This window comes from Myxocyprinus asiaticus, chromosome 37, assembly GCF_019703515.2.
Source record: "Myxocyprinus asiaticus isolate MX2 ecotype Aquarium Trade chromosome 37, UBuf_Myxa_2, whole genome shotgun sequence".
Lineage (NCBI taxonomy): Eukaryota > Metazoa > Chordata > Actinopteri > Cypriniformes > Catostomidae > Myxocyprinus > Myxocyprinus asiaticus.
Window position 1 is genome coordinate 17,447,501 of NC_059380.1, and position 26,426 is coordinate 17,473,926.

The window sequence follows — 26,426 nt, forward strand, 5'->3', positions numbered from 1 at the left end:
ATGTGACAGGTGTGATCCATATTCAGTTTGGTCCTTGCACTCACTAACGCTTTTAAATTTGGGACTGTGGGAGATTGCTTATGTATTTGCTCTAACCTAGTAACTTCTTTTTCAAGGTTTTCCCTATTGCTCTCTCAAGCTCTCTTCAGGTGGCTAGTGTAAAAGATAAGATGTCCATGTAGCATGGCTTTAGCCGCATCCCATATCATAGCAGAAGACACTGGAGAATCTCTATTGTCAAGCCAAAATTGTGATAGACCGTCCAGAACAAAAGCGCAAAAAGGGTCACTGTTCAGAAGAGACATACTGAACCTCCAATTTGAAGTTCTAGGGATGTTGAAAGCTGGATCAATATGCAAATGTACTAAAGCGTGGTCTGATAAAACGATAGAGACGATACGACAGGCCTAAACTGCATGTAAAAATTGTTTAGGGATAAAAAATATTCGAGCCTAGAATATGAATTATGAGAGTGTGAGTAGAACGTATAGTCTCTCACTTTAGGATTCATCTGTCGCCATATATCTATCAAGCCAGTGTATGTACATAAATTATTAAGGACATTGGATGAACGGGGATTTGATACGTTTGCAGAGGAGGATTTATCCAGAGAAGCACTCATTATGCAATTAAAGTCACCAGCCAAAAAACCCAGGCTTTACAATGATGGTTAAACAATAAAATCATCCGTGATATAAAATCGGGTGAATCATAATTCGGCGCATGGACATTCAGAATAGTTATGTGTTGTTTAAAGATCAAGCCTGTAATCAGAATGAATCTCCCCTCAGGATCTGTTTCTTCGTGTTCCAGAATAAAATGGAGGTTCTTATTTATAAGAATGACAGTACCTCTTTTATTCTGTGAATAAGAGAAGTAAGCTTGATCTACTCAGTCTCTCCTAAGCTTCAAATGTTCTGCGTCTGGTAATTTAGTTTCTTGGAGAAGAGCTATGTCAAATTTTTGTTTTTTCAGATACTTTTATAATTTTTTTCCATTTTATTACATGGCCAATCCCTTGGACATTCCAAGTAACGAGTTTAAGTGATCCAGACATTGAGGATTGTACAATTTGAATACAAATAGGTAAAAAGAGTTGAATGGGTAAAGACTAATTTGAGTGAAAGAAGAGATGTAGAAAAAGAAGCCTAAGCAGCAGAGAATCGACAGAATGAAAAACATAAAATATAAAAAATCAAAATTGCAGCGCTTACCCTCCCCATCCTGTCCCCAAACGACAGGATAAAAACACCCCAAATGAAGTCACCAAGCGTACTAAACATAAACAAATCCTAACTCAACTAAGAGACCACAGTAACAGCTTAGTCACTCAAGACAACATCCAAACTCCAGGTTGAACAATAAATACCATTTATTGAGTCCCCCTGAAATAAAAAAATTCTCGAATCTATATTTTAACCTAAACATAGATCTTGTGTCAATTACGTCTTAGATAGAAAATTCACTCAAACTCAAACTCAAACTCAAACTCAAAAAAAAAAAAAAACAATACACATATATATATATATATACATACATATAAAAAAAGTTATAATAATCAATTTATTAAAAATTATGATAATAATAATACCAATAATAATTTCTTATTATCAGTAAAGGCACTATAAATAAGTTCAGTTCTGTTACACAATCTTTCAGCACAGAAACAAAAGATGATTAGTGGGGGCTCAGTGTGGAATAAGTCCATCTTCCTCCATCATAACTGGCAGAGAGTAGAAGATTACCTCAGTTAAGAGTTTCCAAGAAAGCAGCAGGTTTCCATGCGTTTTTCTAAGTCATATACCCGGTTAGAGAAATTAGAAAGAAAGAGCTCGACCGAGGCGACAGATATTTTTATATCACCCAGAGCTCCGCCAATTGTTTCCAAACAAGCATCAACTGATATCATCCATATTGTTTACACGAGCGGCTACAGACTTTACCTCCGCCAGAATTTGATCCATAGTTGCCGAACCAATTAGCTCTGAGGCGCTAGCTTCACCATGTTGGCCCTCATTGACAGTGCATGTGGCCTATTGTTGAGTCACTTTCTTCTTACCGGCGGGTGGGCTTGTTGAAGAAAAAATAGCAAAATCTTTGTCACGCTGCTGCTTAGGCATCTCTGCGGTAGTGATTAATTGATAGATTCAAGTTTACTTGGAGAAAATAAAGGATTTAACCCAAGCTTGGAGCGGAGCGAAATCTCAAGTGGCCATCTTGCTTTGGGTCACATGACCCTATATATGCCTTTTAATCGGATTAAAATGTATTACATAATTAATAAAACTAATTCAGGTTTTATTACAAAAAGCACAATAACATCCGTTGATTTCTCTGTTGTAGGAAGTGTCTGACCTCAAAGCAGGAGATGAAGTCAGTGGCCTTAATGGAAATTCCACAAAACCCACTCCGCCAAAGGACCTTCCCCCTATTCTTACATCAACAGGGGTCAAAGGAGGTATGAAAGCATCCACATAGTCACTCTGCCATATATTAAACAATCTGAAATGTTAGCTCTGGCTGACTAAAGTAAGCTTAAAGGAATAGTTCACCAAAAAAGTTTCTCAAAAGTGGGTTCCACTCCAACTTACCCATATTAAACTAATTAACAATTGCTTTATGATTGTTTATGTGTGATTGTAAAGCATTTGGAGCCTTGTTCTTGTGTTCTTGTTCAGATTACACTTTGGAGGAGAAGAGAACGGAGTCATCGCTCTTAGAAGAGCTGGAGAGAGGTCTTGCAGTGCCTTTGGTGTTTGTGCTCAATGCAAACCTCCTGGCTGTGGTGAAGATTGTCAGTTGTATGTTCCTAATGTCACACTGCAGTTGATGGATTTATGGTTTTGGTGATTTGACATGTGGAACCTGTACAAATCGGTATGGTACATTATATTCTGATTAAACCAGTTTTATAGTCTGTCTAGTCAATAGTTTCAAATCCATTGTGTGTGAGCGCATATGTGTTTGTAATCTAAATGTAAGCAAGAGTTATAAGTGTGCTAGGCTTGTACGACTACTTATTTTTACTAGTCGACTAGTCTTTGCTGTTTGGGGTTAATCCAGCAGTGTCGTAGTGTATGTATGTGGAGAGAATGTCCACACAGCAAGGTAAGAAACAAAAATCCAGTTATATCCCACACACTTATAGTTTCTGTTGCCCTCTGGATTAAATTTGATTAATTTCAGGGTGGTCTGCAAGAATTTTGCCTTGTATTTTAAAGCTCTGAATGAACTCAGACGTGTTTTGTGAGTGCAAAATGCTCCAGATTCATTTATAGTTTTGTGTAATTACAAATATATTTGCTTATAGATACACTGGCGGCCAAAAGTTTGGAATAATGTACAGATTTTGCTGTTTCGGAAGGAAATTGGTACTTTAATTCATCAAAGTGGCATTCAACTGATCACAAAGTATATTCAGGACATTAAAAAAACAGCACCATCACTATTTGAAAAAAGTCATTTTTGATCAAATCTAGACAGGCCCCATTATCAGCAGCCATAACTCCAACACCTTATCCTTGAGTTATCACACGAAATTGCTAATTTGGTACTAGAAATTCACTTGCCATTATATCAAACACAGCTGAAAGCTATTTGGTTTGTTAAATGAAGCTTAACATTGTCTTTGTGTTTGTTTTTGAGTTGCCACTATTCAAATTGTAATAGTCATTTTTCACATAATTAATGTCCTGATTATACATTGTGATCAGTTGAATTCCACTTTGGTGAATAAAAGTGCCAATTTCTTTCCATAATAGCAAAATCTGTACATTATTCCAAACTTTTGGCCGCCAGTGTATGCAAATATATGTGCTCACAAATACAATGGGAATTTTCCTCCTGCTGTTGCCATTTAGAATAAGCACAACAAGTCGTCACAGACTAATTGCATCGACTAATGGCAAAACAAATTGACTAGTCAAGTTTTTAGTGCATCCCCCAGTGTGTGCATGTTCTGTTCTTTAGATAAAAATATTGAAGTGTGTCTATGTGAATGGTTAAGGTGTGTATGTGCCCTCCTGTAGATGTGAACCGCCGATGCTGGTGTGTTATGTCGAAGGGAATGCACGCTGTTGGGCAGCCAGAGGTGGTAATTTTGCTGCAATGTTTGCCCGAGGAGAAGCGTTTCCCGACGGATATTTTCAACCATTTCATACAGATTTACTGGGACGCCCAGACAGGTGACACTTAGAACACCAGCAATTAACCAATCATTGAACTGAAAAAAAACATGCAATGGCTTGATAAATCTTAATCTTTCTGTTTCTACAAGCAGCAGGAAAGCTTTTGAATCACCTAAGTCACTCTTTGGTATCCCGCGGTTTTCTGGGTAATAATGAGCATGCTGGCTTTCTGTACGTGCATCCCACGTTCCAGTCCCTGGAGGGCCTGCCTTTACCTGCACCACCATTCCTGTTTGGGCTCCTCTTGCTCCGTGCGGAGACCCCCTGGGCCAAAGCCTTTCCTTTGAGACTCATGCTACGTTTAGGAGCTGAGTACAGATGTAAGGAAACAGTTTAAAATGAGATTATGGCTAAAGTGCCTGTATTTATGAATGACCTTAGGCTTGTTTCACACCGCATGTGAAAGCAGCCCATATTAACAGGTTATAGCATTCATACTGAGTATTTTCGCTATGCGAAAATATTTTTTTATATAAAAATGCATTTAAAATCTATTTATGAACACAATCTTTTGCAATATAGGCTTTTATGTAGTAATATAAAATACTGGAATGAACTACTCATGCATTGTTTGAAAAAATGTGTCTGTCAGGCTTGATGCAATTTCCACACGCATTGACAGGTACACAAACTCTGTTATTCAATAAATCTGAATGAATCCAGATGATTTAAGTAGTTTATAGCTACACTTTGTGGTCTGGGTTCTGCTCCTCTACTAAACTAAATTTCACAACAATCAAATTAGCACTCCTGATAATTATTTTATAATTTATGGCAGATATTATAAGCTATACTCAATGTATTAATTGTGTCTTGATACCACAGACCCCTTTGCTGTGTGTGTGTGTCTCAATCACCTCCGTAGTTCACTAGTCAGGGCACTAACCAGGGAGTCTGCCATTTGTAGGGCTGGCTCAACTGAAAAATCGTTCGAGTGCACTGAAACGTTCACTCCCTAAAAATTCCCAGAATGCACAGAAAAAAACAGGGAGCACCATTGCTCACTATGTTCCCTTACCAGAAATCTTGTCAGGTCTTCTGAAGTCTTCTTATTTTCTCTTTAAAAGATCATTATCTTTCATCCATAATGTTCATGAAAGGGAAACAATCTTTTAAATTTAGAGTTGTTAGAAAAATATAAAACATACATTCCTTTGAATATTTATTTCTTCATTTATGTAATTTATCTTTCATAATAAAACCATATGTTTTAATATCTATAGTGTCATTTGTACAGCGATGAGGCTGATTAATTCCAGCTGCATTTAAACACACGCCCTCGTTATCGTGTCGCAGATAAATGAGTCAGAAGTGTCCCAATGCTCAGTGTATGAACACCCGTGCCAGTGCCTGAATTCATGTTCACAATACACTGATTCATGACATAGGGAGCTAGGGAGCTGATTGAGACACACCCTATTTGTGTTAACAAGTTAGAGTTAGCATCTAGCTAAATGTATTTCCTTAAAATTAGGGGTGTCGATTTAACGCTTTAATTTAGTGTGATTAATTATATTTAAAAAAAAATGTGTTCGAAAAAAAAAAAAATGTATCATGCCCCTGAAACATAATAAGGAATATTCCTACAATCTGAGCAATTCAAGCTTGAAGTACCACCTTCATGTTTTTACAAGCCTTAGTCATCAGTGGGCAGTAAGTGCAACTCCAGTTGAACAAGCAACAGCTGTACAGACAACAAACCACACTTACTGACAGCAGACAGCACAAGATCAGGATGCATTCTTATGTTCAAAAACAGCTAGACGGAGTGCAACTCAGAATGCAGGGTTATAGAGATTTTTTTTTTCAAGCTACATTTAGCTCGACACAGCATTCTAAAAACTGACTGTTTATAATGTAATGCAACCAAAGTGAGATGTTCCAAAATCGTCCGTCTAACGCATGTGTACACTGGCGGCCAAAAGTTTTGAATAATGTACAGATCTTGCTGTTTCGGAAGGAAATTGGTAATTCACTAAAGTGGCATTCAACTGATCACAAAGTATTGTCAGGACATTACTGATGTAAAAAACAGCACCATCACTATTTGGAAAAAAGTCAAGTTAACATTGTCTTTGTGTTTGTTTTTGAGTTGCCACTGACTGGCATGTCTTAAGGTCAACATTAGGTCAAAAATGGCAACAACAACAAACAAAAAAAGAAAAAAAAGAAACAGCTTTCTCTAGAAACTTGTCAGTCAATCATTGTTTTGAGAAATGAAGGATACACAATCCTTGAAATTGCCAAAAAACTGAAGATTTCATACAAAGGTGTACACTACAGTCTTCAAAGACAAAGGACAACTGGCTCTAACAAGGACAGAAAGAGATGTGGAAGGCCAGATGTACAACTAAACAAGAGGATAAGTACATCACTCTAGTTTGAGAAATAGACACCTCACATGTCCTCAGCTGACAGCTTCATTGAATTCTACCCGCTCAACACCAGTTTCATGTACAACAGTAAAGAGAAGACTCAGGGGTGCAGGCCTTATGGGAAGAATTGCAAAGAAAAAGCCCCTTTGGAACAGAAAAACAAAAAGAAAAGGTTAGAGTGGGCAAAGAAACACAGACATTGGACAGCAGATAATTGGAAAAGAGTGTTATGGTTCTTAACCCCATTGCGCGTTTGTGGGATCAGCTAGACTCTAAGGTGTGTGAGAAGTGCCCGACAAGACAGCCACATCTATGGCAAGTGCTACAGGAAGCGTGGGGTGAAATGTCACCTGGATATCTGGACAAATTGACAGCTAGAATGCCAAGGATCTGCAAAGCTGTCATTGCTGCACGTGGAGGATTTTTTGATGAGAACACTTTGAAGTAGTTTAAGAAGTTCTGAAATTTGTTTTCAAATTGTAATAGTAATTTTTCACGTTATTAATGTCCTGACTATACATTGTGATCAGTTGAATGCCAGTTGGTGAATAAAAGTACCAATTTCTTTCCATAAGAGCAAAATCTGTACATTATTCCAAACTTTTGGCCTCCAGTGTACATAGACGTGTCCTTAGAAAAGCCCTTATAATAAGTCTACTTCAGACAGATTGATGAATTCATGAATTTGCAAAATGGATTGCTGTGGACTGTAGGGTCTAATCAGTGCGTTACTCATATGCCACAATAATGTAATGTACTTTATAATTACTTAAATATAACCTTTTAATCATTTTATATAGAATTATTGTTATTTGGGGATCTTGTCTGCAAATATTGATTTTTGCAATTTATTTGATTAATTTCAATGGATTGACAGACCTACTTAAAATTCATTATCAGTTTCTTTTGGTTATTTTTATTTACATTTTTTGGTTATTTGGTACACTTTTATAAACTGCTACGGCAGCATCTGCCTCGCATGGATGTACACTTTAAAAATCCACTGGAACTAGTATATGATCTGACACCCTTGGCATACTATTTTGGACATGCTATAAACTGGGACTTTTGCATGCTATTAAGGCAAAAAGGATGCAAATTTGAATGCAGCATATGTTGCTATGATATAAAAACTCTGATCTCATTCACAATCTCTGAACGCACTCAAAGAATTATATCACTAATTACCTCTAACCTTTAGGAAGCACTGATTTAGTTGTTTGTGTCTCCCACTGTCTTTTAGTTTATCCCTGTCCTTTGTTCAGTGTGCGCTTCAGAGAGCCTCTTTTTGGACCTGTCAACAACAGCATCATGAGGCTTTTAGTGGTGAGACAACTGCTGACCCATTTCATGTTCTTGTCTCTCTTTGTTATAAATTGCTGACACACTGCTCCCTCTTTAGATGTTTTTACTTGATTTCTGTTCTGTTTTGACTCTTCAAGGATTTCCGTTTTTACCGTTACACACTCCCATCAGTGCCAGGGCTTGTGGTTGATCTTGAGGCTAGAAGCACCTGTATAAGGATCCCTAAAACACGTCACCCTGAGGTAATACACAATAACACCACACTATACTATCATCTACAAGGAAAATGGTACTTGAATTGGCCTTTCACACTTGAAATTTTTGCCAAGTAATTCATTGTAACATTCTTGCACCACAATTCAAATTTAGCACTGAAAAGGGCTTTTCACACTGCGTTTAACCCCAGGTTATCTTCATTCTTAACCCTACTTTTAACCCCGCGTAAAGCAACTTTTCACACTTGTGATTTTGAAAGGGGGTTAGCACCGCTTTTTACAGGGGGTTATAAAACCCTGCTCCGGAGCAGGGGTGTACAGTGTGAAACTATGTAGTGTTAGAATGTTTAAGAAAGTTGTTAGGCAACAGACAACCAATCATATAAAACCTCAGCACCTTCAGTGCCTCATCAAATATTCATGCGCTTTGTGCAGTCGCCGAAACTTTCACGCGCTGTTTGCGTTCTCCGTCTGAGGGAAACCGGTAAAGTGTCCAACAGTGGTGGCAAACGCGATAACTGGCGTGATTAAGAGAGTGTATTCCATGTTTTCGTGGCATATTTCAAAAGACGAAAGACAAACAGAGCTGATTTGCTTGACGACATTTCCAGAGAAGAGCAGAGCAGCTCCATTGACAGGCTGAGTGTCCGTACGCAAGCTGTTTTTGTCCAATCATCATATCGACACTGCAAATATGCAAATAAGAACGTTAACCCTGGGTTTATGAATGTAAAGTTTGAAACATCGGAACGTGCAGGGCCGCATTAATGCACGGGCTAACCTTGGCTTAAGCCCTGGGGCCCACAGCAGCAGGGGGACCCTGAACTCCCGGGGGGCGTATGTTTTCCCGTCTTCATTCTCGGGAGGGCACGTATGTAAACGAGTTCAGCGGGAGACACTGATGTAAACACAGAGAGGGTGCGCAACGGCTAAACCCGTCCATGATCATCGAGTGAATACATTCTGCTCTACCCCAAAAAGTGGCACAAACACTGTTCTGGAACTGGGCTTTATAACCTAGGGTTCAAAAGCAGTGCTAAGGCCATTTTAAGTGTGAAACCCAGGGTTGAATGTGACCTTAACACAGGGTTAAAAAGTGGTAACATAGGGTTAATTGTAGTGTGAAAATCCCTAAAATTATGTCAAAGAATACCATGGAATCACCAAAAACTAGCACTGGAAATATCCAGAAATTCATGGCATTACCATGGATTCAAGTCCAATACGATGGTCATTTTTTTCTTTTTTGCTGAAAAAAGATACAAGCCTTCACCCAAAAATTAAAATTGTCTCATAATTTACTCACCCTCGGGCCATCCCAGATGTGTATGACTTTCTTTCTTCTGCTGAACACAAATGAAGATTTTTAGAAAAATAACTCAGCTCTGTAGGTCCTCACAATGCAAGTGAATGGTGATCAGACCTTTGAAGCTCCAAGAAGCACATAAAGGCAGCAAAAAGTAATCAATACGACTCTGGTGCTCAAATCCATGTCTTAAGAAGCGATATAATATATGATAGGTGTTTTTATTTTAAATCTCCACTATCACTTCCACATTCTTCTTTTGTTTTGTGGCAATTCACATTCTTCATGCATGTCACCACCTAGTGGTTGGGGGTGGTGGAGGAGGTGGAGATTTATAGTAAATAAGGACTAAAATATTGATCTGTTTCTCACCCACATCTATCATATCGCTTCTGAAGACATGGATTAAAACATTTGAGTCGTATTGATGACTTATATGCTGCCTTTATGTGCTTTTAGAAGCTTCAAAGTTCTGGCCATAATTCACTTGTATTGTATGGACCTACAGAGCTGAAATATTCTTCTTAAAATCTTAATTTGTGTTCTGCAGAAGAAAAAGAGTCAAATTGTAAATGATCAGAGAATTTTCAGTTTGGTGTGAACTATTCCTTTAAGTATATTAGAGCTATGAGTATGAACAAAGTAATGCCTTCATTTCTTAGGATAATGAGCAGAAAAGGTGTTAACAGGTGTCACTGGATCTTGCCTCTTTCTCTGCTGGTGTTTTAGCTGCTAAAGGCTCTGAATAAGTCTAATGAGAGGGTGCTGGCTCTGGGTGCCTGCTTTAATGAGCTGGCCGACTCTCATCTTATCTGCGTACAGACAGCAGATGGACAATACCAGACGCAGGCCATCAGCATCCATAGCCAGCCACGCAGGGGTGAGAGCGTGAATTCTCTCACACACATATTCATTCAAGTCATTTTCACAAAGATAAGGCCATGGACACATAAAGAATAGAACTAGAATATAATAATTACAATATGATATATTATTATTTATTGAATCATTTTTAATTGTTTAATATAACACAAACAAAAGAGAAAATGCTAAAGAAACCTATATAAATATAAGGAAATGTATAAACAAAGTCTTTATACAGCGGCGTCTTCCCTGAAAATCTCACTTGAGGGCGCTATCGGACAGATTTGTACTTTTGAAAACATTTGTAGTTGACTGGAATTCTCTAGCGTACTTCTTACTGACTTTAAATCTGTTTCTGTTCATCTTTCAGTCACTGGCTCGTGCTTTTTTGTGTTCAGTGGAGCACTGAAACCTTCGTCAGGATACTTGGCCAAGTCAAGCATTGTGGAAGGTTACCAATTTGTTCATTTCAGCGGAAAATCTCCATTGTTTTTACGTTGCTGAAAGGGCCAACTAAAACCAGCCAAAGCTGGTTGGCTGGTTGGCTGGTTTTAGTTGGTTGCCCAGCCTGGTCATAGCTGATCATGCTGGATGTAGAGGGTTTTAAACACTTTTTTAGCTGGTCAGGCTAGTCCCAGCCTGACTAGCTAAAAAGTGTTCGAAACCCCTCTAAAACTAGCCAACCAGCTTAGGCTGGTTATTTTTGCTGCCCTTTTCAGCAGTGTAAATTTACACTCCAACAGGGATTTAATGTGAATGACTGTTCTGTGTGAGAGATTGTGTGTGTAGGTATTGTGAGTGTGGATAAGTATACATGTGCGCACACGCTAAGATTCTTTATCTACTTGTCATCACAGATGGTTTGATGGTGCAGGTAACCATGGAGACCATGGCTGAGTTAAGACGATCTCTGCTGGACATGAAAGACTTCACAGTCACCTGTGGAAAACTCCACCCAGCAGAGAGGCAGGAATACGTGCACATTCAGTGGCAAGATGAAGAGCCGCCCTTTAATAAAGGGTTAGAAACAACTTTCAGTTGCACATTTTGAGGCATCAGATGTGTCTGTCTACACCAGTGGTTCACAACCTTGTTCCTGGAGCCCCCCCAACACTGCACATTTTGTATATCTCTCTTTTCTGACACACCCAATTCAGGTCTTGGAGTCTCCACTAACAAGCTGATGAGTTGAATCAGGTGTATTTGATTAGGGAGATATCCAAAATGTGTAGTGTTGGGGGGCCTCCAGGAACAGGGGTGAGAACCAATGGTCTACACAAATACATATTCAGTTAGTGTCTTCATCTGAGCAGATTAAAGTTAGCAACAGAGGTTTTTAAACCTGTACTGGTCTTTTCTTCCTGTCCTACTCTATATCTTCACAGCATTATCAGCCCCATTGATAGCAAATCTATGGAGTCTCTCACAAACATCAAGACCCATCAGCGATTAGAATACAGAGCCAATGGGAAGGTCATACGCTGGACAGAGGTAAACAGGTTTATGCATTAAGTAACTTGTGTGGTGTTAGTTTTTTACAGTTTGTGCTATGGATATGAATGATACCCTTTCAAGGCAAGTCAGTCCTCTCGACAGGGATCTTGAGAACGCTCCTGGGCAGTTATTTCCTATTGATACAACCGGCATACAAGTATAGCTCCTATCTAGATGAATGAGGAAAGACCAAAATCTACAAAACAGTTGGTCAAGATTAGGACCAAATCGCATATTTCAAATCAGCAGTAAAATCTGACAACACTGGTGTGTCATAAATTGTGCTTCTTTAGCTCAGATCACTCTAAAAATTCAAATATTTTTCAGGCTGGTCAGGCTAATCCATTAATGCATTTAATATTATTTTCTCAGACTATATAGGACACATTTGATTGGCTAACACACTTTTGAAATTCACAGGTATTTTACCTGCAGAAAAAACAGCATCCGAATGGTCTTTATAACCAGACCAGCCAAAACCGCCTAACAGAACGTCTTGCACGGGCGTTCTGCCTGGCGCTGTGCCAGTCTCTCTGTCTGCTAAAGGAGGATGGCATGACCAAACTGGCACTGAGAGTGACCCTGGACGGGCAGAAGGTGAGATATTGAGCACTGTTACTTCCACAGCTGTGGTGCCACAGGACAATTTATTATTTACTTATTTATTTTTCATTTTTCATATTTATTCCATATTTTGTGTTTATTTATATCAATTCATACATACGTTCACAATTTCACAATTACTCATATCTGTATATCTAGTTCATATATTACATAATATTTATCTTCATACAAACACACATTCAGGAGGTGGATAATCTATCCAAACACATCACAAACTTTTGTTCAATTTGCGTTCTCGTACAATTTTCCATCTGCTTAGAAATAAATGATTGACGAAATCCCAGGTCATGGTGTATTAGAAAATTTCTATACTATTTACATAGTACCTCTCTCTCTCTCTCTCTCTCTCTCTCTCTCTCTCTCTCTCTCTCTCTCTCTCTCTCTCTCTCTCTCTCTCTCTATATATATATATATATATATATATATATATATATAGTGTAAGTACTATGTTCTAATACACCATGACCTGGGATTTAGTCAATTATTTGTTTCTACAAATTTTCTGCCATCTTTCCTCCAATTCTATAATTTATAAATTCCATTATATGCGTACTCATCTATTGACATTTCCCAGTTTACTATACTATGGTGGTATTTACTGCAAATATTTTTTTGTAATATTTTTGAATGCTGTATTATTTAGAATTCTTAGAAATACAGCACTCATATAGCACTTATTATTTATTTATTTTACTCAAAACTATATTTTTAGTTCTCAGATTCAACAAGTACCAAATAATTCTTTCAATTGTTGTATTAATTGTAGTCCAATACAGTGTAAAGGCTGGACAGGAGTACAGGACTGTGTGTGTGATTTGCCTCACTTTCTCCAGTTACAGCATCTGTTGTACAATTAGTGCTGTTTTAATTGGATCTCTTGTTAACAAAGTTCAAAATCTCAAAAGACAAAGGTTTCCTAATGCCATTTTTTTCTTTGTCTTTTAGATGGAGTTTTTGGCAGGCAGTAATGGTCAGCGCCTGCCAGCACCATACCAGGACTGTCTTAACCAATCACTAAGAAGTGTGGTGCAGAGTAACTCTCAGTACCAGGGTCTCGCCGCCTGTCAGCTTGAGCTTATCTTCTATATTCTTGAGGATACATCATAAAGACAGGCCACACAGACCATCCACTGTCACATTTGCCAAAACTCCCAGAAACCTCATCAGCATAACCTGACTTCTTTTTAATTTGAGAGCTTTAAGAATAGTAGACAACCCAATGTGGCAGCTTATTTGAGGAATGTTTAGTCAATCCTACTGTTCACTGTGAAAGGGTCTGGGAATACAAGAGTAAAACTATGAACATCCCTCAGTCAAACCAGTAGTTTATTTGATAGTCTGGACCAAGGAGGTCTATAATACCTGGAGAAAGCAATCTGTTTGCATTGACATTCATCTCAATAGCAATTGCTCAGCTGGAGCAGGACCCCCAGAAGTATGTAATGTGAAATCTGCCGTCTTTGCTCGCAGTCAGTTATGCATCCAGGTTAGTGTTTTTTTTTTTTTTTTTTTTTTTAGCCATTCACATGATCCATAAATGCTATGTGACTAATTACAGTGGTGCTGTAGGAAAATAACATCATGACAACGGTGATTGGCTGATGGCACCCAAAGAATGTGCACAGTCCCAAACCCTTCAATAGAGACTATCCTGAGCTGTTACATCATAGGCAGCAGACATGGAAAATTGGGCACTGGTAAAACATTATAATATAAATAACATTTTTATTTTGTCAGAGTACTACTCTTGAATGCACTTCAAAAAAGAAAAGGCTTTTATACTCAAATGGTTTAGTTTCTGCATTTACCAACAGGGGCAAACTGGGCCATCCTAACAAGCCAAAACCTTACCCCTTTGGACTTCTCTGGTCAGAGGATCCAAGGATTTAAAACTAAACTTTTTAAGGCCAAATATCTGCTGAGCATTACAATAAAGATGACAAAAATAAGGACCAAATTGCAACAGACAACATGATGCTTGAGTGAATGACTTTAATAAGCATGATCTGATCTTGGAGGAAACAAATGAGTTTTTTGCTCAGTCCTCGGTCTTCCACATGTAGAACTCATTGTAGCAATGGCGGTTCTCTGTTTTACTTCCCAATAAAGGCGTGCAGATGACTTCCTCACTGTATAAATCCCATGTTCCGCCCTATTCTCCCAGTTAGCTGTGAGGAGTGGCCTGACCTCTGCTCTACATTGAAGCACACCTGCTGGGAAAACAACGCCAGGAATTCAGCCAAAGGCAATGCTTGGATAAACAGGAGTGGAAATTGTACGTACAAACTCTCGTGCACTGCTCTTGAATTCATTTCTTTCGTACACGACCTCATTGAACTTTGTTCTGGCCTTATTTTCTCTGTCACACACAAAGCGTAGGATGCCTGGTGGTCTTCCTCGGTTGCTTTTTTCAAGAATAGAATGGACTTTTTGTTTACATCCTACATGCAGAACATACTTGAGATGACAAAGAATGCAGATTATGCAGGAGAAATGCAGCACACACACTGCAAATGCAAAATAGACTGCATCTTTTGGAAGCTCCCTGGCTGCCCACGAAAGACTGAACAGACCCAAAACATGACAAAGAAAGAAAGTGAACACCCAAAGTTACTGCTGCATTCTTGTAGATGATGCAAAATGTTATAAAAATTGATTTTAATATGTCAACCATTTGGATTGGAGATACCAAATAACATGTCAGCTGAAACTGTAGGTCAAATTCCATGGACTTGAGGCCTGTTCACACCAAATGTGAATAAAAAAAATTCACACCAAGACCAAAACGAATATTCGTCAAGCTAAATGAACTCAATTGTACAATAGATGATGTGCGGCCCTTTAGCTTAGTGCTGTCAATGTCTAATACTGATGTTCCTTTGCTGGTTGGCAAAACAGTTTTAGTGCCACCAATGTGCTGGATGTTCGGGAAATGTGACGACAGGCACATTGGTCAGTGAACGAATGTTCACACCTGATGTGAATATGTCTGTAAAAATACCTTGTTTCTATTTAAAGTCTTGTTCGCAATAAACATTTGCAAACAAATAATCAGTTTTGGTGTGAATTGGCCTTTATGCTATTTAAGAAGGAAATATTAAACAAATAATCAGTTTTGGTGTGAACTGGCCTTTATGCTATTTAAGAAGAAAATATAATTGCCATAAATATTCATGCAGGTCATTAAAAAGCATTACTTACACTACACAAAATAAACAGATAACTGTGCATTTTAAAATTGAATTTATTTAAATTAATTCTAAATTCAATATTTTTTTTACCACATCAATTCCATTTGTTTATAAGGTAAAAATATTTACAGATGTGATTCAAGTTTACTTATGTTGACTGTACAGTGTCTGCTAATGGGGGAGTATGAAAGGCACAGGTGTGCGTTTGTGAATTCATTCTGCTTGGATGAACTATGACGTCATGAGCAACATCAGTTGAGGATGCCACCAGTCACTACACTTCCTCTTCTCTTCATACATTGTGCTTCATATTTATTTTCTTTTAGATTAACTTATGGATAAAACAATATACAAACAGGGATCAAACTCACTCATATCCCCGTGTACTAATTAAATGTACATAAAAAAATCAAAAAAAAAATCTGAAAATAATCAGTCCCAAAACACTCTTTGGACTCCATTGTGATAAGTGCAGGTTCTCCTGGTCATCCGTTTTGGGTCTTCTCATCCATAAGTGCTCAGGCTTTCTTCATCTTGCCGTTGAGAGTGCTACCATTCTCATGGTGTTTCTTCCCATTGCTTAAGACATTTTCATGGTGCATGCTGTGGCCGTTTGAAACCACCATTGAGCCATTGGCCAGAGTTGTGCTTCCATTGGCCTTGCTGTTTTGGGCAGGCTGCTGGTCATTCTTTGGTAGCCTCTTGCCTTTCACGTACGCCTGATACCAGAAGTTAGAGAATAGCACGAAGAAGAAGGTTCCGTACATCCAGATGAGGTGAATGAACAGAGGCACCTGATAGTCACAGCTCTTCATGAAGTACCACTGGGTTGCATGAAGGGATATCAGTACAAACTGAATCTGTGGAGAAGGATTAGAAGGTCTGATCACATGATATGACTTCACTAAGATTCGAGATAGAGCGAGCACACTGAGATGTACTATTTAGGCATTTCCTTTTTTAACGTCAAGTTTTATGCTGCTCTACAAATCAAATGAACATACCAGCTGGATTGCAGTCATGTATTTCTTCCACCAGAGGAATTTCTGGAAGCGGGGTCCGGCGGCAGAGAGGCCATAGTAGAAGTACATGATCACATGGACACAAGAGTTGACCATAGCATGGAAAGAGCCCATTCCACCTGGAAGACACATTTAGATCATAATTAGATATACTGATCTCTCACTGCAGTGAGTCTTTAAAGGGGTCATATCATAAATGTAATGTTAGTAATGTTTGTAAAGTTGTTTTACACCAAACAGAGTCCATTTAGTTTTCACATAAAATTATAACGCACAGTTTTCCACCCTCTCACTGGCCATTAGAAATAAACAGTCCATTTTCTGCTGATGTGCCTTTAAAGGGTTAGTTTACCCAAAAATGAAAATTATCTCATCATTCACTCACCCTCATGCCATCCCAGATGTGTATGACTTAATTCTGCAGAACACAAATGAAGATTTTTAGAAGAATATCTCAGCTATGTAAGTCCATACAATGTTAGTAAATGGTGACCAAAACTTTGAGGCTCCAAAAAGCACATAAAGGTAATATAAAATAATCCATAAGACTCCAGTGGTTTAATAAATTTTTTCTGAAGTGATCCAATTGACTTTGGGTGAGAACAGACCAAAATATAGCTCCTTTTTCACTGTAAATCTTACCATTGCAGTCTCTAGATACGATCATGATTTCAAGCTTGATTACACTTCCTAGTGCTTGACGCATGTGCAGAGCGCTAGATGGCGCTAGGAAGTGTAATCGAACTTGAAATCATGATCGCCAAGGAGACTGCTGATTTCAAGATTTATAGTGAAGGATTTATATTTTAATCTGTTTTCATCCAATATCAATTAGATCGCTTCAGAAGACATGTATTAAACCAATGGAGTGTTATTAATTACTTTTATCCTACCTTTATGTGCTTTTTGGAGCTTTAAGTTTTGGTCACCATTTATTTGCATTGTATGGACTTACAGAGCTGAGATATTCTTCTAAAAATCTTTATTTTGTGTTCTGCAGAAGAAAGTCATACACATCTGGGATGGCATGAGGGTGAGTAAATGATGAGAATTTTCATTTTTGGGTGAACTATTCCTTTAAGAAATGGTCAGTTTGCATGTGAAATAAGCAACAGTGCTTTGGCCAGCAGTGTGTTTGCTGTCGGGTTTAATATATATATATATACAGTACTGTGCAAAAGTTTTAGGCACTTGTGAAAAATGTTGCATAGTGAGGATGGATAGTTTTCATTTATCACTTAATGTCATACTAAATCAATATTTGGTGTGGCCACCTTTGCATTTAAAACAGCACCAATTCTCCTATGTACACCTGGACAAAGTTTTTCTTGGTTGTTGGCAGATAGGATGTTCTGTCTATTTAGGCTGTCTCAATTGCTTCTGTCTCTTTATGTAATCACAGAATGACACTATGTTCAGTGGGGGGATTTGTGGGGGCCATGACATCTGTTGCAGGGCTCCCTGTTCTTCTATTCTAATATTTTCTATTTGCAAAAGTAATGTTTGGGACATATAACATTTATATTTCCTATTGACACACTAAAGTATCAGATATAAATAACCATCTTAAGACAAATGCTTTTGTGAAACAAATTATGTGCCTAAAACGTTTGCACAGTACTGTATATATATATATATATATATATATATATATATATATATATATATATATATATATATATATATATATATATATATATATATTAACTCCCTCCATCTTTTAATAAATCATGTATTACATAAAATGGACCATGCTGAAATGTGACAATCATTTAGGGCTAAAAAATGATCAGGAACGTTGTTGAAAATAAACTTAAACCACTCTTTCCTAAGACGTCAGTGACTCCCAATAGGTGAAAATGGCGTCTGTCTGGAATCAAAAAGCTGCAGTTCAAAACTAGTCATTTTTGCAGCTTGGTTTCAATTATCTTTTTGGATTGGGGAGGAAGTTTTGAGTTTTGAAAATTACAGCAATACACCAATCTCTTTATCTCAGTGATAAAGGAACATTTTTGATTCCTCGAATATGACCCCTATAAAACCATCAACCAGTGAAAAGGACTGACACATTTAATTTATAACACTATATATATATATCAATGGCGTAGATTTGGTTTGAACATTGAGGGGGATCAAATGTGTGTGTGGGTGGGTGGGTGGGTGTGTGTGTGTGTGTGTGTGTGGGGGGGGGGGTTGGGTGTAGTTTATTCAATGTAGGGATGCCGCGGTGTGAGTTTTTGACGATTAGATTACCGTCTGAGAAAAAAATCGTTGTTATCCGGTTTTACAGTTATTTGCACATTTTCTTTTATGCAACAGCACTGATGCAAAAAATGCATATTGCATAACAATTGTGTAAACGTCTAAGTGGATGCATTTCTGGGGTATATGTGGACGCTAAGGGAAACCCTAAAAAAGGAGGTAGAGACGCTCCAATCTAGGGCACAACACGGCTTATGTGCATACCAAACTCAGTGATTTGCTTAAGTAAACAGAGTGCTTCAAAAGTGCATAAATGTAAGATTATTGTGGGTGCGCAACATGTAGTTCACGGCATTAAACAGTTTTTGTCTTCTGCATCAGTTTATTAAAGCAAACCATTATCTGCCAGACACCCCAACATAAAGAATCAGCAACAGACTCTAAATACTCTCCACAACACCTTACAAATAAACCTTTGGACTATGAATAATAACGAGAACATTGCTTACAGCTGGCAATTTAAAGTCCGATCATGACTAAAATGGACATTTATTGTTGAATGCGGTGAATTTACAGAAGCAATGCTTTAAATAATGAGGACGATTTAAGACACAACTTTTCAAAGTTTACTCGCTGATAGCACGCAAATGCACCGCGCGCTGTCTGCACCTTTAAACATTACAAAAAGTGGCATCTTTAATTCATCACTTTAAAATCAACACTAGTGGTCGACCGATATGGATTTTTAATGGCCGATGCCGATATACAGAGAGCAGGGTGGCCGATAGGCCGATACAATGCTGATATATAACACAATGATGATTATAGTAAATAATCATAAAATATTTGTACTTTATTTGCACATGAAGAAATTGTTAATATATTAGAAAGAAGGACAAAACAGTACACACAAGTCTAGTTGGCAATCGCATTTTCTCAAAAACTACCCTATCAAACCAACTGTACATACAGTGCATAGTGAATAAGATATTTACTTACAGCACACGTGAAGCGCTTTTACTCTGAAGTTGCACCAGAGCAAATTTAGCAGAGATGGGCCACTTCTATTAAAATGAATGGGAAAAATTAGAACGCCCAACTGCAGCCAACGGTCAACGGATGTAAATAGGAAGTCCCGCCTTACAGGTAAAAGAGCCAATCACCTTTTAGATACAGACATCACCCGCGCCTAAGCTATTAGCTATAAAAATGTAATCTGAGATAAATGAACACAATTCATGATACCAGTGTTGTCAGATTTTACTGCTGATTTGAAATATGTTCTTTGATCGTAATCTTGACCAACCGTTTTGGAGATTTTACTCTTTCTCCATTCAAGTAAATAGGAGCTGCACTTTCATGACTTTCATGTCTCCCGAGAGCGTTCCAAACATGGCCGACAGTGGCCTGACTTGCTAGAAAGACTTTGGTCGCACTCACGCGCTCGTGCGTATCCAGCTCGAGCCTCAATCTCCTGACAGTTAAAACGGTCTAGATCGCCTGCTTGGATTGTCGTCAGGATTTATGAATCAGAGGAACTTTTGATCCTGATCCTGAAGTTTTGATTCTGGCTGATGGAATATGCGCTTCAGAGGAAGATATTAGATGAGCGCTCGACGGGAAGAAACCACTGGATTTTCGTGAGGTTCGTAAATGACATCTGTTTAAACGAGATGTTTGCTTATTTTCTAACGGTATGTAATAGAAGCTTTATTTATATTTGCCTTTTATCATTAGAAAAGTGACATGGAACTGTTGAGGACAGACTGTTATAATACGTGCTTAAGAGGCAGATTTATATTAGTTTGATTGATATTTGCCTTTTTATCATTAGACAAGACAGTAAAAGTTACAGTGAACTGTTGAGGAGAGAGGGAGAAGGAAACAGGTGAGCACACCGGTCTATTATTGTAGTAACACCATGGAACATAACAACAAAACGAACCGTGACAAGTCGTTTACATGTCTCAGTTGCTTCACATGCAAGCAGGCGATTCTCAGCACCCTCAAGAAACAAATCGGCCAAAGGGGGAAATTTATCTGCCGATAATTAAAAAACTCAGAATATCGGCCGATTTATCGGCCTTGGCGACCACTAATCAACACAGCTAAAAACGACTAGTGGAGTATCCTGTCTCATTTGTAGAATGTGTATCTTTCTATGACTTCAGACTGTCTGCATGTTTCACATCCATCATCTTTATTTAGTCATTTAAATGCTGCCAAAAAGCCGATTTAAGTCACGTTTTTGAAGGATACGAGTCTGGTAGATTGAATTCCTCTGTTATATTTTGGAATAAGTGTGTTTTAGCTTTAGTTTCACATGAATTGAAAGTTCATGTTCAGTCCCCAACACCTGGCCATTAAAGCACCATTCAGCCACCATCTGTAACCATAGCAACAGCTCCAGTACCCACACAGGCACAAGAGTTTTCCCATTTAGGCTTACAAAATCTTACGAAAAACTCTTTTATATTATATATTTATACATTATATATAATATTTTGTCACGTGTAAATAAAGCATTTCATGTTTGTTGTTTTTTTTGTTGTTGTTATTTTTATCCCCTTTTCTCCCAATTTGGAATGCCCAATTCCCATTACTTGGTAGGTCCTCGTGGTGGCGCGGTTACTCACCTCAATCCGGGTGGCGGAGGACAAGTCTCAGTTGCCTCCACTTCTGAGACAGTCAATCCGTGCATTTTATCACGTGGCTCTCTGTGCATGACATCGCGGGGACTCCGCATGTGAAGGCTGATGCTAAATTACCATGCGCCCCATTGAGAGCGAGAACCACTAATCGCAACCACAAGGAGGTTACCCCATGTGACTCTACCCTCCCTAGCAACCGGGCCAATTTGGTTGCTTAGGAGACCTGGCTGGAGTCACTCAGCACACCCTGGATTCGAACTCGCGACTCCAGGGGTGGTAGTCAGCATCAATACTTGCTGAGCTACGCAGGCCCCCTCATGGTTTTTAACTGTGGATTCTAAAGTCTTATGGTTAAATTAACCGTGATAGTTTTAATCGCGGTTAATAGTGAAACCATATAATAGCATCATCCCTAATTCAATGCATACTCTTAAATATTTATACACTGTATCATATTAAACATTCAGAAGGGTTAATGTTTAATAAAAAAAATTACCTTTACCTGCTCATCTGAAATGCCTGTCTGCTTTCCTCACCAACTGATAATTTCTATGGATGCCTTTAACATCTCCACTGACTCTACATATGACTCATGTGATGTATTTCAAGTTTTCCAAATTCATGCAAAAGTTTTGTGTGGGTAACAGATCTCCTGACCAAAATTGCACATTGTCAGCCACAGACTGTTTTGGGTGTTTTATTCCTGCAGGGGGTGCTTGACCCTTCAAAACCGAATCCTCCATTCATCCGCATTTAAATCTAAGGACGCTTTATATCCATTTGGAGACATTTTACACTGGATAGTTATTTTTAACAAAAACTAATAATTGCAAGGATTCATACCTGTGAATAAAATCCGTCTCCGCATTATCTATAAAAGCATTTTTAAAAATCCTCATCCAGTAATAATAAACTACTGTGTTCATGCATCCTGGCCAGTGCTGAGAAAAGTAACAGGTACCACGTGACACCGCTGTCTAGTTGGGCGATACCAACTCGTTCAGCGGATGGGGGACTTCAGTTTTTTGTCTCAATATGTCAGACTAACAGCCATGCAATTGCAAGATATCTCATACAAAATTATTTTCAGCATTGTTAAAAATATGTAAACAATGACTGATGCATGATTGAGGTGGGCGGGGGCGGGGCAAATCACCCCCTTTACAGCATTGGGGGGATGTGTGTCCCCCGTCTCCCCCAATTCTATGCCAGTGCTATATATAACTTCTATTTAAAAGGCAAAAGACTGTGACACAAAGCTAAGAGCCTTATTTACAAAAGCCATCAGCACATGCAAAATTTCTTAGCTTATGGAAAATTGTCAAAATCACATCCGAATTGAATATAAGTTTGTCAGGTTCCAGTAACGGGTCACATCACTGTAACTGAGCGTGTCAACCATGTCAACATTTGCTAATTGCTCTGGTAAATATGACCCAGATATTTCAGCAGATTGACTCACCTGGAGCATAGCTCACGCCCCACCACCATGTCCAGGGCATGAAGGAATGATGGAAGATGTGCAGGAAAGTTATCTGACTGTGTTTCTTACGCAGTACAAAAAACACCTGAACAACGACAACAATCACTAAATGAACTTACTCACTAACACCAAAAAATAGTTTCAAATCAGCAATTTTTGAGTATATATATATATATATATATATATATATATATATATATATATATATATATATATATATATATATATATTTAAATCTTACCGTATCCATAAGTTCAATGAATTTTGAGAACAGGAATAACCAGGCTACGTTTACCATCTGGGCAAAAAAAACAAAACATCTTTAATACAAAGAATTTGAATATTCATTATAAAGAATAGGCTATATGAATCACACAGTAAATCTTACCCTGAGACCTTTAGGGCTGTCAGAATAATCACATGGGTCACATCTCCACGTGTATCCTGTGGCCCACCCCGCCATCAAGAACTAGAGATTACATAAAGATGGTTTACCTTTTTCAGACTCAATACAGACACACACAAGCTTTATACATTTAAGTTCAAACAATGTACAAACATTAATTTCGTTTGGCTGTGCGACGGGGCACAAATCTGCTCACTCTCACCTCATATACAATGTACACAGACAGGGCAACCAAGGACAGGTTGTAGAAGATCATGGCTTCTTTCAGATGGAAAGGTTTGCGGTTGGCCATAAGCTTAGGGCCAGCATACAGTACAAAGAAAAGATAAGCAAGCAGAATAGCAGTCATATTAACTGGACTTTCCATAAGAGGGTAATCCTTCAACCGGTTGTCTAGAGAGACACAAAAATACAGCTCTTTCACATGTGTCAACAGCTAATACTGTATAAAATTACAAACGGAATCTAACGATTGCAATGAAATATTACGTTAGATGATGAAATGTTAAGAAATGGTTTTCCCAGACACAGATTCAATTGAGTTCTGGTCTAAATTCATGACAGATTGGTATATTAGCTGATACTCTGTCTTTTTGAGATAACATGTCTGCTTGGCCCATTAACAGAATTGTTAGTGCCCCTTGTATCCGTTCCAAAATATAGGCTACTGTCAACTGATAATGAACAATTTCTGTTTACAATTTCTTTTATTGAATTTGAGTAAATTGTTTAAAATTGGGGGTGTGTGTATGTGAAGGCGAACACTTCTAACTATGCATGCTTTGACCTGCACACTGCCATCGTTGCTCATCAGCACTAAAGTTCTATAAAATGTGAATAAAATGGAAAAACCCTGTCGGTCGACCACTAGTCAGAATAACAGCATCATTTAATTCATGACAATAGTTAATGTGTCTAGGTGATCATTCCAAAGTGTAAATGTAAAATATATGCATTGTTTGTTTTACCTCTTCCTGCTAACAGGCCATCATAAACCTCCAGTACTCTGTCTCTCAGTGTCTCCAGCATCTTCACTGATGTCAGCTTCACAATTAACTACACAATAGTGAGGGGATAAGAGAGAGTAGTTGTCAGTCTTAAGTAGCAGTCATGTGGTACAAAACACGCTTGTGATTCCAAGTGAGGAATTAAAAACACTGGGTTATCTATCAACAGTTACCTTGAGTTAATGCCAGACAGAAAATACAGCCAGTGTTTGTAAGGGACGGAATTAATTCACTGGATCAGGTGAGCTCAATTGCCAAGCCAGTGAAAATGAAAGACCATGAACTGCATGCTGGAAATGTGACGTTAGGCTCATGTCCATTTAACAACCAGATGCTTTCCTACCAATGTGTCTGGGGGGGGGGGGGTTGGGATGTTGTGGTCAACTTTACAATATGTGGCCTGAACAACAGATACTTTTAGGTAGTTGACGCAAAATACTTTTAAGAGAAGTTGACATGTCCCATCTAAAATTATTTTAAACAGTATTTTGCTAATAATTTTATAATTATTGTGGATGCAGCTTTGGATGTCCTCTTATTGATTCAGAGACTACATGGAGTATTTGTACTTCTCAAATGTATTTGTCACACTGCAGGACCAGTAAAAATGAACTAGTGAAAGCAAAAAGGTGATTTAAAAATGGTGAAAAACTACGATTTTTTTATTTATTTATTTTTTTACCTAAAATCTTGACATTGATAAAAAGGCTTTATGTTTTAACAACCCCTTTACACTCGGTTGGGTCGTGTCTTGTGTGTATCCAGAGACTATTTACCAGAGATGGGTCACTTCTATTAAAATGAATGGGAGAAATTGGAACAGTCAATGGATATGGAAAGGAAGTCCTGCCCTAAAGGTAAAAGAGCCAGTCACAGAAATCAGCTGTCAATAAACCTGAGAACGTGCGTGCGCATTAGCGTATTTTTTTAGTTTTTTTGCGTGACTGAGGTAAAGAAGCACAATTTATGATACCAGTGTTGTCAGATTTGAAATATGTTATTTGATTGTAATCTTGCCCAACCGTTTTGGAGATTTCGGTCTTACCCCATTCAAGTAGCTAGGAGCTGCACTGTCATGCCGCTGTTTACGTAGAAAGTAGCGGCCTGGCTTCATTCTAAAGATGGCCAACAAGTGAACAGGCTTGCTAAAAAGACTTTGGTGCATCTCATGAAGAACTAAAGTTTGTCAAGACAAACTTTTCTTGCTTGACAAAGCCGTGTCTGAAAGTTGAAACTAGTTTTAAAAGGTTTTTTAAACTTAAAAGCAGATAAAAGGCTTTTGTGGGTTTGTTTACATTTGAATTTCGGATATTTGGAGTTTGAATTAATGAGCATTCCATTGACATATTGGAGCATTCCATCAATGTAAGTCTAAAGGCTAATTTATACTTACTGCGCAAACAGGCTTCGCTTAGTTCGCCTACAAATGATGACGAAATGCAGTGACGATTTTGTTCTGCCAAGGTGTTCATTTGGTGAGATTTCTCCTGTTCGCGTACGTCTCTTAAATTCTTGACCCAAGAGAACTCGGCTGGTCGAAGAGCGCTGATGATTGGTTAAAACTATTCGTGGATGTGGTTTGGACATGATGCTTTTTATTTACAATCGCGCATGCCAGCTGAGGAGTTGTTACCTAGTTTATTGTCCTTAAAATGGATATCTTTGAAGCCCATCTCTCAGAGATTGTATGGAAGTATAGTTTTTACATTATTTGCAAAACAAACTCTACAAAGATGGCACAGCCACGACAAATGAGTGGAGAGAGATTTGAGTTTTTAAAAGTGAAAGGGGCCGTGACAAAATGAATAAAGCAAAGAAGCGGCACAGCACTAAAAGCGGCGGTCCACGGAGAGAAAAACTTGCATTATTGGCTGGAACAGTACATTAAACACGTGACTTAACCCTAAACAAATTAATTGTAAAGCAACGTTGCACATAGTATAAACGGCGGCTTCGTTTGCCTAGGGTGCTTTAGTTCATCCAGGAGAAAAAAAAAATTTGGCCTCTTCCAAAGTATAAACCGGACGAGAAGGGCTACACCACATCACGTCGTGTCTAGGACAGGACCCACAGGTGCAGTGCAGGTGGCAGGTG

At 38.3% G+C, this 26,426-nt stretch overlaps 2 protein-coding genes and 1 long non-coding RNA gene across 7 annotated transcripts in view; 2 read left to right on the forward strand and 1 right to left on the reverse strand.

Moving 5' to 3' along the window:
• LOC127428140 (zinc finger FYVE domain-containing protein 9-like) overlaps positions 1-15,598 on the forward strand; it is a 23,933-nt gene extending 8,335 nt beyond the window's left edge. Inside the window, exons 5-16 of one of the 2 annotated variants that reach the window (XM_051676256.1) lie at positions 2,344-2,458; positions 2,679-2,801; positions 4,029-4,184; positions 4,277-4,507; positions 7,806-7,888; positions 8,005-8,109; positions 10,118-10,268; positions 10,623-10,703; positions 11,110-11,272; positions 11,638-11,743; positions 12,167-12,343; positions 13,316-15,598. In XM_051676256.1, the coding sequence (XP_051532216.1) occupies positions 2,344-2,458; positions 2,679-2,801; positions 4,029-4,184; positions 4,277-4,507; positions 7,806-7,888; positions 8,005-8,109; positions 10,118-10,268; positions 10,623-10,703; positions 11,110-11,272; positions 11,638-11,743; positions 12,167-12,343; positions 13,316-13,477 (1,653 nt within the window). In that variant the 3' untranslated portion in view covers positions 13,478-15,598. The remainder of the gene's footprint in view (positions 1-2,343; positions 2,459-2,678; positions 2,802-4,028; positions 4,185-4,276; positions 4,508-7,805; positions 7,889-8,004; positions 8,110-10,117; positions 10,269-10,622; positions 10,704-11,109; positions 11,273-11,637; positions 11,744-12,166; positions 12,344-13,315) is intronic. The other variant, XM_051676257.1, reaches the window with a different exon arrangement.
• Positions 15,597-26,426, reverse strand: part of LOC127428149 (elongation of very long chain fatty acids protein 1-like) — a 34,449-nt gene continuing 23,619 nt past the window's right edge. For all 4 annotated transcript variants that reach the window (XM_051676278.1, XM_051676275.1, XM_051676276.1 and 1 more), the window contains exons 2-8: positions 24,294-24,381; positions 23,528-23,718; positions 23,308-23,388; positions 23,161-23,217; positions 22,899-23,004; positions 16,566-16,702; positions 15,597-16,421 (exon numbers count right to left, since the gene is read on the reverse strand). In XM_051676278.1, the coding sequence (XP_051532238.1) occupies positions 16,080-16,421; positions 16,566-16,702; positions 22,899-23,004; positions 23,161-23,217; positions 23,308-23,388; positions 23,528-23,718; positions 24,294-24,354 (975 nt within the window). In that variant the 5' untranslated portion in view covers positions 24,355-24,381 and the 3' untranslated portion in view covers positions 15,597-16,079. The remainder of the gene's footprint in view (positions 16,422-16,565; positions 16,703-22,898; positions 23,005-23,160; positions 23,218-23,307; positions 23,389-23,527; positions 23,719-24,293; positions 24,382-26,426) is intronic.
• LOC127428155 (uncharacterized) overlaps positions 18,275-26,426 on the forward strand; it is a 40,834-nt gene continuing 32,682 nt past the window's right edge. Inside the window, exon 1 of the long non-coding RNA XR_007895033.1 lies at positions 18,275-20,430. This is a non-coding gene — a long non-coding RNA (uncharacterized LOC127428155). The remainder of the gene's footprint in view (positions 20,431-26,426) is intronic.